Genomic DNA, 13,741 nt, shown 5'->3' with positions numbered 1-13,741 from the left:
TAAGGTGTTTTTAAATGTCTTCTAATATTCAGACATAACTTCTCATTCTTCTCAGACACCCAATGTGAACATATTATAACATATTAATGCTCAAAACTGTAGTTTTTGTTTTCAAACCTGTCTTGATTTCCATCTACAAATTAACAACTATCCCACATTTTAAAGAGTAGCTGACATGTCATTGAAATTTTGTTTTGCATGTTCCTGGGTCTAAGACCCAAAGCAATCGCCAAACCAAAGGTGAAAAAGTGCTCAGCGGGGCGCTGTTCTCCATACAACGCCAACCCCTATCTACCCAGGTCACTTCTGCCCCTTTGTGTCAGTGATTGGTGGGGTATTTGCCTGGCAGCAATTGATCCCATTTTTAATAAAATATTAAACTATATCCTTTAATTTTGACTTAATAAAATAATTCATCACATTTTCCACAGGGTAAATTTTCATTAAAATCCAAGGTAAAGTATATACAATTTATTTCATTTGATAGGTAGAGTTATTCTTATGGGCTTATGGCTGCAAATCAGTGCAGAGTTTAAAAAAAAAAAAAAATTAAAAGGTTGAATTTGGCACATAAGAAATTATGTACATACAGGAAACTGAGACATTATGATTTTGAGACTAACCCATTAATTTAGCATAAAATCTTCTAGTTTCTTGTTATGGCTTATTTCTAAATTAATTTAAATAAAAAAGGTATATAATATGGAAAAAGGAAGTTTGGATAACTGTGACATCTGGGGGTCAGTGTTGGATAACAACAATAATAATTATTATTATTATTATTTTGATATATTTCTAGACATTTTTTATTTTTTCGCTATTTTTATTTGCACTTTCGATATTGCTTTAGTTGATTGTACTGTTATCCTTTGATATAATAGGAATAAGCGTTGAATATTTTAAGCCTGCATTGTCGCTTTCTGCCTAGACTTTGCCAACTCGCTATACAAATGAATTTATAATACTCCTTTTGAAATATCATACAACAGTATGTCTGGACATGAAATGTAATGAAGTGCTATATATTGTGCATTACATGATTGTGGCAGCTTTAGGCTACGTGCACACGCTGCAGATTCACCTGCGGATTTTTCCATGTGGATTTGCTGGTAAAACCGCAGGTAAAGTGACCTGCGGGTTTCCTGCGGATTTGCCAGCGGTTTTCCCCTGCGGATTGACACCTGGACAATAGAACGGGTGGCAAACCGCAGGGAAATCCGCAGAAAGAATTGACGTGCTGCAGATTTAAAACTGCACGGAAAAATCTGCAGCATGTGCACTGCGGATTTGAAATCCCATTTGCTAACATTGTACTGTACACTGTTTGCGGAACTGCTGCGGATCCGCAGGGCCAAATCCGCTGCAGATCCGCAGCGTGTGTGCACAGATCCTTAGACAGACTATTTTTTTGTTGTTGTTATCTGGGCCCTCAAGTGTAATTCTGCTACTTCTTTTGAGTTTCTTGTAGCCATGTAATGTTCTTCTCAAAACAAGAGGCAACTCGGTCTCAACAGCCCAAGATTTGGGGACTCCATCCCACTGAGTAAAGAACCTCCGAGATCAATAGCACAACTTGGTCTTGGCAACTACACATTTTTTTATATTGATTATAGCACCGAAATTAGTGTCTTTCCATATTTCTTGGAAATGTTCTTGTGTTTCTCTTTACTGTATTCATCTTTCTCAAGGAAGGGTGACCGCTATTAAACTTTTTGGGACCTGCATTTACCGCAAGTGAATGAATAAATGGACATGAATGATTTCCACTGCTTGCAAGATGTCCTTGCAGCATTCTTTCCCTTTTCGGTGTTGTAGATTTAGCTTCCTGCATGGTATGAGTTGTCTGTTTGGGTCTTAATGGAGACTTTACCTCCTCTCTCTTCCCTCCGTTACTTTCTCCACAGAGACGGTCCGAGCCATGACTCATGTGATCAACCAAGGGATGGCCATGTATTGGGGGACGTCACGTTGGAGCTCTATGGAAATAATGGTAATATTTTCTTTTTCAATTCCACTGGTTTTTATCACGTTATGCAATATTGATGTTCCTATTTACTAACTGTGCCTAAACACTTACTGAAATAAAGGTAGCATATCATGGTTTGTAGTGGAGTAAATCATAATCTGAAATCTATAGTGGTTTTCGCAATATGACAACCTCTTTTTTTTTTTTTTTTTTTTTTTTTTTAAATAAGAGGGCTCATGTATTTTTAAAATATTTTGAGCAATGCTGCGGCTTTTTTTCACCTCTTAACTTCCATGTGTTTAAGGAAACTACACGTGTACATAGCCACAATGGTCAGATTCCCACCCTATCTTTAGTATTGAAGCATCTAATGAGTGTTTGCAAATGTCCTTTTCAAGGCCATTCCTAGTTTTCGTGACCCCAGTGAATGCGTCTCAGTGGGCCCCTGTAACACATAACACGATTCATGATGCACAGATATGACAGAGAAATAAAGTTATAGTACAATGCCAAAGCTTTCACTTCTTAAATTACATGAGTGATATCTCTTGTAAATTCTACAAAAGCTCAGAAACCAGACAGTATAGTCCTTCATACAGTATAATGGGCACCACATAGTGCTCCATACAGAATAATGAGCCCCACATATTGCTCCATACAGTATTATGGGCACCACATAGAACTCCATACAGTATATGATGGGCCCCATATAATCTCCATATATAATGGGCCATATATAATGCTCCATATATAATTGGCCATATATATATTGCTCCATATATAATGAGCCCCATATATTATGCTCCATATATAATGAGCCCATATATTATGCTCCATACAGTATATGATGGCCCTATATAATGCTCCAGTATATGGTGGGCCTCATATATTGCTCCATATATAATGAACCCCATGTAATGCTTTATATATAACTAGCTGAAGAGCCCGGCGCTGCCCGGGCATAGTAACTAACTGTGATTAGTTATAACAAATTATAATTATCCTCCATCCCAGAGTCCCGTGCCCATATACCCATCATACATATCCACCATCCCATAGGCCCGTACCCATATACCCATCATACATACTCTACATCCCATAGTCCCATGCCAATATACCCATCATACATATTCTCCATCCCATAGTCCCATGCCCATATACCCATCATACATATTCGCCATCCCATAGTCCCATGCCCATATACCCATCATACATATTCGCCATCCCATAGTCGAGTGCCCATATACCCATCACACATCCTTCATCTCATAGTCCCATGCCCATATACCCATCATACATATCCTCCATCCCATAGTCCCGTGCCCATATACCCATCATACATATCCGCCATCCCATAGTCCCGTGCCCATATACCCGTCATACATATCATCCATCTCATAGTCCAGTGCCCATATACCATCACACATCCTCCATCCCATAGTCCCGTGCCCATATACCCATCATACATATCCGCCATCCCATAGTCCTGTGCCCATATACCGTCATACATATCCTCCATCTCATAGTCCAGTGCCCATATACCCATCACACATCCTCCATCCCATAGTTCCGTGCCCATATACATATCCGCTATCACATAGTCCCGTGCCCATATACCCGTCATACATATCCTCCATCCCACAGTCCAGTGCCCATATACCCATCACACATCCTCCATCCCATAGTCCCGTGCCCATATACATATCATCCATCCCATAGTCCCGTGCCCATATACCTGCCCATATACCCATCATAGATATCCTCCATCCCACAGTCCAGTGCCCATATACCCATCACACATCCTCCATCCCATAGTCCCGTGCCCATATACATATCATCCATCCCATAGTCCCGTGCCCATATACCCATCATACATATCCTCTATCCCACAGTCCAGTGCCCATATACCCGTCACACATCCTCCATCCCATAGTCAACCATTATGACATCATAATGAGCGGCGGGGCTTGCAACCTATGATGACAGCGTCGCCATGTCAACCATTATGACGACATAATGAGGGACGGAGCTTGATATGCACACACTGTTTCCCCATTATGCAAATAGGGGCATTATCACATCATAAAGAGGGGCTGGGCTTGACACGCACACCCTTTTTCCCTAGTATGTAGATAGGGGCAAAATTGTTTGGTAAATTGGAACGCGCGGGGTTAAAATTTCGCCTCACAACATAGCTTAGGACGCTCTCGGGGTCCAGACGTGTGACTGTGCCAAATTTTATGGCTGTAGCTGTGACGGTGCGGATGCCTATCCTGGACATACATACATACATACATACATACATACATACATACATACATACATACATACACAGTTTGAGTTTTATATATTAGATAAGACCTATATAATGCTCAATACAGTATATAATGGACCCCATATATTGCCCCATACATAATGGGCCCATATAATGCTCCATACTGTATATGATATCACCGACGTCTGCTCAGGGCCCCGGGACTTGCCTGGGCCCTGGTCCTTGTGAAGCAGAGTCAGTTTTTACATCGCCAATTGTGATTGGTGGATCCTGTGTTATTAGTTGGGTATAGAGGGCCCACCTGTTGTAATCCTGTTTCTGTTTATAAGGAGCCTGCTGAAAATTCTTCCTGAAAGCATGGGAAGTACGAGTGTAAAAATATCCCTAGTGCTCAATGTGAATATTGCAAGACTACTCTTCAGAATTTAAAATAAAAAAAAAATTGTCAAACTTTTTTAAAAAATATTCGTAATACAATAATAGGTCATTTTCTGAAGATGGCTTCCTCTTAAATTTGTATATCCATGTAGAATATATGGAAAGTAATTGTCTTCTGAGATAGCCCATTCATTAGTTTGTGCACTTGAGAAGTAAGTAAGCTGAATAGTTTCTAGAAGAGAATTGTAAAAATAATTGTGTTTTCTCATAGTAGATGGTAATTGTGTTCAGATCTGTTTTCCTCAATCGTCCATTATTTCAAATGAGAATCTGTCTCGGCAGTAGAATGGCTGACAAACTGCCTTCTACATCCTGGGTGAATAAGCCATATTAAGTCAAATGGGCAAACATATTACTCGTTGATACTCATTAGATAAGTCACCAGCAAAAATCTAGTATGTATGGGTACTTTAATCCCCTTGCTCATGTGAGCCTAAGGTCTGACACAATACACACATGGTCAAAATTGTTGGTACCCCACAATGGTGACAGAAAAAAACTTGAATCTGACAAAAGTAATAATAAATCAAAAATATATGAAAATGAGCAAATTAAATTCAGACATTGCTTTTCAAATATGCTTCCACAGAATTAAAAAAAAAATAAAATAAAACTCATGAAATAGGCCTGGACAGAAATGATCGTTCCCTTAACTTAATATTTTGTTGCACAACCTTTTGAGGCAGTCACTGCAATCAAATGATTGCTGTAACTGTCAATGTGACTTCTGCATCTTGACAGGTATTTTGTCCCACTCATCAAGAGCAAACTGCTCCAGTTTTCTCGTGTTTGAAGGTTGCCTTTTCCAGATGGCATGTTTCAGCTCTTTCCCAAGATGTTCAATAAGATTTAGGTAAGGGCTCATAGACGGCCACTTCAGAATAGTGCAGTGTTTTCCTCTTAGCCATTCTTGGGTGTTTTTAGCTGTGTGTTTTGGGTCATTATCCTATTGCAAGACCCATGACCTGTGACTGAGACCAAGCTTTCTGACACTAGGCAGCACATTTCTCTCTAGAATCAATCAATAGTCTTGACATTTCATTGTACCCTGCACTGATTGTAGACACCCTGTGCCAGATTTAGCAAAGCAGCCCCAGAACATAGTAGAGCCTCCTCCATGTTTCACAGTAGGGACAGTGTTCTTTTCTTGATATACTTCATTTTTCCATCTTTGAACATAGAGCTGATGTGCCTTTCCAAAACGTTTCATTTTTGTCTCATCTATCCATAAGACATTTTCCCAGAAGCTTTGTGGCTTGTCAACATGTAGTTTGGCAAATTCCAGTCTGGCTTTTTTTTTTTTTTAACAATACTATCCTCCTTGGTTGTCTCCCATGAAGTCCACTTTGGCTAATACAATGATGGATGGTGCGATCTGACACTGATGTTCCTTGAGCTTGAAGTTCACTTTTAATCTGTTTAGAAGTTTTTCTGGGCTCTTTTGTTACCATTCGTATTATCCATCTCTTAGATTTGTCATCAATTTTCCTCCTGCAGCCATGTCCAGGGAGGTTGGCTACAGTCCCATGGAGCTTACATTTCTGAATAATATGTGCAACTGTAGTCACAGGAACATCAAGTTGCTTGGAGATGGTCTTATAACTTTTACCTTTAACATGTTTGTCTATAATTTTCTTTCTAATCTCCTGAGACGTCTCTTTCCTTCATTTCCTCTGGTCCATGTTGAGTGTGATACACACCATGTCACCAAACAGCACAGTGAGTATCTGTAGCCCTCTATACAGACCCACTCACTGATTCCAAGATTGTAGACACCTGTAATGCTAATTAGTGGACACACCTTGGTTTAACATGTCCCTTTTGTCACATTATTTTCAGGGGTACCATCATTTCTGTCCAGGTCTATTTCATGAGGTTTTTTTTTTGGTTTTTTTTAATTCTGTGTAAGCATGGTTGAAAAGCAATGTCTGGCTTTCATAGAATAATAGAGTTGGAAGGGACATCCTAGGCCATCTGGTCCAACCCCCTGCTCAAAGCAGGATTCACTAAATCATCCCAGACAGATGTCTGTCCAGCCTCTGTTTGAAGACTACTATTGCTTCTATTGAAGGAGAACTCGCCACCTCTCGTGGCAGCCTGTTCCACTCATTGACCACCCTAACTGTCAAAAAGTTTTTTCTAATACCTAATCTGTGTCTCCTCCCATTCAGTTTCATCCCATTGCTTCTAGTCTTTCCTTGTGCAAATGAGAATAAAGTTGATCCTTCTACAATGTGACAGCCCTTCAAATATTTGTAAATGGCTATTAAGTCTCCTCTCAATGTTCTTTTATCCAAGCTAAATATTCCCAAATCCTGCAACCGTTCCTCATAGGACATGGTTTGCAGTTGATCCTTCTACAATGTGACAGCCCTTCAAATATTTGTAAATGGCTATTAAGTCTCCTCTCAATGTTCTTTTATCCAAGCTAAATATTCCCAAATCCTGCAACCGTTCCTCATAGGACATGGTTTGCAGACCGGTCACCATTCTGGTTGCTCTTCTCTGAACTTGCTCCAATTTATTGATGTCTTTTTTAAAATGTGGTGCCCAGAACTGGACACAGTATTCCAGATGAGGTCTGACCAAAGAGGAGTAGAGGGCAACAATGACTTCACGTGATCTAGATTGTATGCTTCTGTTAATACATCCTAGAATTGTATTTGCCTTTTTTGCTGCTGCATCACACTGTTGACTCATGTTCAGTCTGTGATCTATTAGTATACCCAAGTCTTTTTCACATGTGCTTTTGCTTAGCCCTATTCCTCCCATTCTGTGTATGTTTTTTTCATTTTTATTGCCCAGATGTAATACTTTGCATTTTTCCCTGTTAAAAACCATTCTGTTAGTTGCTGCCCATTGCTCAAGTTTATTTATCTTTATGAATCCTCTCTCTTCTCTAGCATTAGCTATCCCTCCTAGCTTTGTGTCATCAGCAAAGTTAATCAGTTTACCCTCAATTCCTTCATCTAAATCATTGATAAAGATGTTGAACAATACAGGGCCCAGGACAGAGCCCTGTGGTACCCCACTTGAGACATTCTTCCAACTGGATGTGCAACCATTTACGACCACTCTCTGGATCTGATCACTAAGCCAGTTATGAATCCACCTAACAATTGCCTTGTCCATTCCATACTTAGCCATTTTTTAATAAGGATTGTGTGAGATGCTTTGTGAAATGCTATGCTGAAGTCAAGATATACTATATCTACAGCATTTCCCTGAGCCACCCAGTCAGTGATTCTGTCATAGAAGGAAATTAAGTTAGTCTGACATGACTTATTAGTTACAAACGCATACTGACTCTGTTTAATCACTTCATTCTTATCCAGGTACTTACATACATGTTGTTTAATAATTTGTTCAAAGATCTTTCCTGGTTTAGAATTCAGACTCTCTGGCCTATACTTCCCTGGGTCCTCCTTCTTGCCCTTTTTGAACATAGGAACAACATTTGCTCTTCTCCAGTCTTCTGGGACTTCTGTTCTCCAAGACTTCTCAGAGATTATGGAGAGTGGTTCAAAAATTTATTCTGCTATCTCCTTTAGTACTCTGGGGTGTAAATCATCTGGACCAGAGACTTGAATTCATTTAGGTTAGCAAAGTGTTTCCTCATTATCTTTCTGTTTATAGATATCCTGGGTTCTTCTATTCCCTTAAAAGGACAGTGAAGATCAGTTGATGTTACATTTAATTTTTGAGAGAAAACAGATGCAAAATAGGATTTTAAAAGTTCGACCTTCTCATCATCCTGTCTTACCATTTCATCATTTTCATCCTGTAAAAATCCTATAGCATCTTTGACTTTTTTACATATCCCCAAAATCCTTTTTTTATTGCTTTTGACGTCTCTTGCAAGCCTTAATTCATTGTCAGCTTTAGCTAAACTGATTTGTGCCCTGCAGGTTCTGCAGACAGCATTATATTCTATTAGAATTATTATTTTATTATATTATACCAATATGTGACGAAAGTGCACCCTGTGCCACCAATATGTCACGGTCCCAACACTGAAACACCGGTATGTCAGCGGACGGAGGGACGTGACGCACTGCCGGCACACAGCTATCACAGGCACAGTGGGGGCTTATCTTAGTTATCCCACCACTGGCACCATGTGACAAAAATACAGCAAGCTAATCTTGCCCTAACAATTTATTGCAGGGGGGTTATTCTGGATACCCCACCACACTGCCAGCAACCTTCCTAGAACTGCGGGGATTTATGGATATCCCACTTTCTCAGTTCCACTTTGGAACTTGCAGCTTTCCGGCGCCCCCCTTACCCTCAGGTCAGTCGGGGAACTGCACCTAGGATAATTAGTCGCCGGATGGGCTGCTTGTTGTGCACGGGCAATTAGACTACTGCAGTAAGGGAATTATCAATGCTTTGGCCACAGCCACTCATTCAGCATATAAGACCCTTCCGTACTGCCAACTAGCCCAACCAACCGAACACACCACGCTGCCACCAGCCATGATTCACTTAATCAAAGAGTTAATTAAGAGGGTCCGTGGCAAACCCCCAAATTAGTAGCGATTATCTAAAAAAAAGGCGCATAGTTCGTTTCTTAGAGCATGAAGACACTGATAATTTTATCATTTATTCCCAAAAGGTGGGAAGTGATTACACAGATAAAAGTTGTTCCAAAGTTGAGACAGTAAATATGTACAATGCAAATATAAAAATAACAGGGATGTAAACAGAAATTACACTTACAGTTGCTTATGGTTCTTTAGGCAACCCATGTGGCTGGGGGGAGGGGCAGCCAGACATCTCGAGACATTTGGTGATCTTTCTAGCATGGAATCTGCAGCTCAAACTGGTTGATTGTCCCCTCGCATCCCTTATGGTCTTTGCTGTGTTACCTCAGCAAAAGGGGCCGACTGGGGAGGTTCCACCCCCCTTTCTCTAAGTTATGATTTGGCTACAAAACTTATCATAACTATCTGGCCGAGGAAAGCTCATATAAACACACATATGGTATCATTGGTTGTAGTTTATCGAATACAATAAAACAACATCAAACATGCCGTAATTCGGACACTCCATTTGGGAGCAATCCATATCTCAGTTTCTGGAGGTGTTAGAACCGTGAAAATTAGGGGTTAGAAAGCTGGTTTCGTGCCCTTCGCAGAAATGTAATTATTATATCTCTGCCGCAAGAGAGGTGCCCGCTAGAGCTTCTTTAATATCTTCCATTGTTTTATTCAGCCGCGTGTCTCAAACAAAGAAATTCTTCCACTTAGCTAATCCACATTCCTAGCTACAACAGGAAATGGACGGTGTCCTGTTACCAAATGCAGGCACAGAGCAGCACACACACAGCTGCTAAGGAGTGAAAAGGGGGTGGGGGTCAAATGCTTGCAGCTGTGTGACTAGGAGATTTTTTCCTAGAATGGAGGATTCTGGAAGGTTCCAGCAAAATCAAATGTTACTTAACATACATATCTTACATTACACCTCCCCCTTTTAGAGTGCGCTACGGAGGCATAACCTGACGGTAATTGGCTGATGACACCCAATTATACACTGCTTCTTCTGACATCACGCCAGCCTGTCTACAAAACATCAGCGATTGTCTAAACGTTGTGTCTAACGTCATGTCCTCACTATATCTGAAACTGAACCTGTCAAAGACTGAACTCCTTGTGTTTCCTCCCTCTACTAATGTACCTATACCCGACATTTCCATTTCTGTGTGTGGTTCCACTATTACTCCACAGCAACATGCCCGCTGTCTTGGGGTCATACTTGACTCCGAGCTTTCCGTTGCCCCCCACATTCGATCACTGACTCGCTCTTGTCATCTGCACCTCAAAAACATTTCTAGAATTCGCCCTTTTCTTACTTTTGACTCTGCAAAAACTCTTACTGTTTCTCTTATTCATTCTCGTCTCGACTATTGTAACTCTCTTCTAATCGGTCTCCCTCTTACCAAACTCTCCCATCTGTCTTGAATGCTGCAGCCAGGATCATATTCCTCACCAATCGTTACACCGATGCCTCTACCTTGTGCCAGTCATTACACTGGCTACTCATCCACTCCAGAATCCAGTATAAACTTATTACCCTCACCCACAAAGCCCTCCATGGCTCAGCACCACCCTACATCTCCTCCCTTGTTTCAGTATACCACCCTACCCGTGCCCTCCGTTCTGCTGATGACCTGAGGTTATCATCCTCAATAATCAGAACCTACCACTCCCGTCACCAAGACTTTACATGTTCTGCGCCAATTCTTTGGAATGCACTTCCCAGGTCAATACGATTAGTCCCCAATCCCCACAATTTTAAGCTTGTCCTGAAAACGCATTTATTCAGACTGGCCTGTCGCCTCAACACATTAACCTAATCTATCCCTGTGTGGCACAGCCAAAAGTATTATAACCAGGTTCCCCGCATCATGTTCCCACATGCTTTATGCATCCATTAGCCCTCTGTGTCCGTACTGTTTCACACTTAACATTACGGCTGGTCCATACAATCAGGGCAACTGTTACCACCCACCTTTCGTGTCTACCTCTTTCCTCATAGACTGTAAGCTTGCGAGCAGGGCCCTCATTCCTCTTGGTATTTGTTATAATCTATGTGATTATTGTTATGCTGTAATGTCTATTGTCTGTACAAATCCCCTCTGAAATGTAAAGAAGTGCTGCGGAATATGTCGGCGCTATAGAAATAAAATTTATTTTTATTATATTCTTCTTTAGATATGCCTCCCTCTTTCCATTTGACAAACATTTCTTTCTTCCTTTTTAGCATGTGTTTAAGTTCTGTGTTCAACCATCCTGGTTTCCTTAAATGTTTCCTATTCTTCCCTCTTTTTGGAATTGTTAACGATTGTGCCTTGAGAATCTCGTTTTTCAAGATTTCCCATCCTTCCTGGACATTTTTTTCCTTAATGATATTCAGCCATTGGATACCTTTAAATCTCTTTCTGAATCCCTTAAAATCTGCCTTTCTGAAATCTAACCTTGTCACAGTTCTTCCTCCTCTAGTTGTCCAAAATTCTAAAATAGCATGGTCGCTACCTCCTGGGGTCCCAGCCACTCTTACCTCCTCAACCATTTCCTCCATGTTTATAAGGATTAGATCCAAGGTAGCAGTTCCCCTTGTTTTCTCCCCTACCTTTTGGAAGATAAAGTTGTCAGCAAGAGAGGATGAGAATTGCTTTGACCTGTTAGTTTTGCCTGAGAGAGATTCCCAACAAATGTCTGGATAGTTGAAATCTCCCATGACAACGATGTCATATTTTTTGGAGAAGTTGACCATTTGATGCATAAAGAGTTCATCCATATCTTCAGCTTGCACAGGCGGCCTGTAGTAAATGCCTACAATGGTGTCGTTTCCATTGTTCTGTCCTTGTATTCTTACCCAAACAGTTTCCACAGAACTCCCTGTCTCTGAAGCTTCTATCTCTGTGCAGATATACGCGTTTCTAACATATAATGCGACACCCCCTCCTCGTTTATCAAGTCTGTTTCTAGCAAATAAGTTGTATCCTTCTAGCCTTGTATTCCAATCATGTGTATTGTCCCACCAAGTTTCAGTGATTCCAATGACATCATATTTCTTTTCCTGCGTTAGTACCGTGTTTCCCCGTAAAGAGTTTAAAGCTCTCATGAGTGTAGCCAGGCGACTTCCAAATACATGTTTTCCATTCTTCTAAGGTGCACCCCATCTCTAGCAAGTAGTCCTTCATATAGATAATTCTCTCCGTGATCCAGAAATCCAAATCCTTGCTGACGGCACCATCGACGTAGCCAGTTGTTCACCTGCACAATCTTATTCTCCACCTCCTTGTTCCATGGCCATCCACTGGAAGGATAGAAGAGAAGGCCACCTGCTCCTAGTTCTTTAACTTTCTTACCTAAGTTTTATATCCAAGAAGTATCATTTCTCCTTGCGGAGAATGACATGCTAAGCATGTCGAGATGAGGAGACTTAAAGCCGCAATGCTCCTCTGGGAAATATGCTAATTATGCAAATTGTCTCTTCAGAGAGGAAGAGGACTGGAACTCCAGTGCCACCTATTGGAAGTAGCAATCCTAAAAGTCAATGTCGACTCTTTAACGAGCTTTGTTACATGACTTAGGATAAAAGCCAAGCCAGAATCTCAATTTGCAGACACTGTGTTTCGGGATACTGCCCCTGGTCAGTGCAAAGTGTGAGATCTGGTTTGGCTGTGAGAGAGGCGTCTGACCGATATCCAAGAAGTATCATTTCTCCTTGCGGAGAATGACATGCTAAGCATGTCGAGATGAGGAGACTTAAAGCCACAATGCTCCTCTGGGAAATATGCTAATTATGCAAATTGTCTCATCAGAGAGGAAGAGGACTAGAACTCCAATGCCACTTATTGGAAGTAGCAATCCTAAAAGTCAATGTCGACCCTTTAACGAGCCTTGTTACATGACTTAGGATAAAAGCCAAGCCAGAGGGACAGTACCCCGAAACACAGTGTCTGCAAATTCAGATTCTGGCTTGGCTTTTATCCTAAGTCATGTAACAAGGCTCGTTAAAGGGTTGACATTGACTTTTAGGATTGCTACTTCCAATAGGTGGTACTAGAGTTCTAGTCCTCTTCCTCTCTGAAGAGACTACTTACCTAAGTTTTTAAAGACTCTGCTGATGGTTTCCTGGTCTTCTCGTGGTGTCATTTGTCCCCACATGTATCATTTGTTCGTTTTCATAGATTTTTGATTTATTACTTTTGTCAGAGTCAAGTTATTTCTGTGACTATTGTGGGTTTTTCTGTCATTTATTGAGGGGTACCAACAATTTTGGCCACTTGTGTAAGTAAGCCCATAAATCGTGGTTCCCCACCTTGGAGAACCCATGGCGGTGCCTTTTACTGTGCTCTTCAGAGCCTCACATTCTGCTGCTTAAGGTTTGAAGTGTGCTTGATTTTTTTTTTTTTTTTTTAAACTTGTTTTTTGGCCAAGGATTTTTTTTTTTTAATCATAATTTTTTAGAGAAAGGTTATACAGGGAAAAAAACTATTATTGTTAAAATATGAAAGTTTTCTTTTTGCGGTTGTTTGTATGTTTGGAATC

General features: G+C 40.7%; 1 protein-coding gene across 14 annotated transcripts in view; it reads left to right on the top strand.

Annotated features, from left to right (window-relative positions):
- The window catches only part of KCNAB2 (potassium voltage-gated channel subfamily A regulatory beta subunit 2), a 356,959-nt gene that overhangs the window by 326,838 nt on the left and 16,380 nt on the right, over positions 1 to 13,741 (top strand). For all 14 annotated transcript variants that reach the window (XM_073561784.1, XM_073561780.1, XM_073561788.1 and 11 more), the window contains one exon: positions 1,905 to 1,990. In XM_073561784.1, coding sequence (XP_073417885.1) covers positions 1,905 to 1,990 — 86 coding nt within the window. The remainder of the gene's footprint in view (positions 1 to 1,904; positions 1,991 to 13,741) is intronic.

Source organism: Dendrobates tinctorius, unplaced genomic scaffold, assembly GCF_039654945.1.
Source record: "Dendrobates tinctorius isolate UK_male_01 unplaced genomic scaffold, ASM3965494v1 ptg000326l, whole genome shotgun sequence".
NCBI lineage: Eukaryota > Metazoa > Chordata > Amphibia > Anura > Dendrobatidae > Dendrobates > Dendrobates tinctorius.
This window is presented reverse-complemented; position numbering and strand designations above follow the sequence as displayed.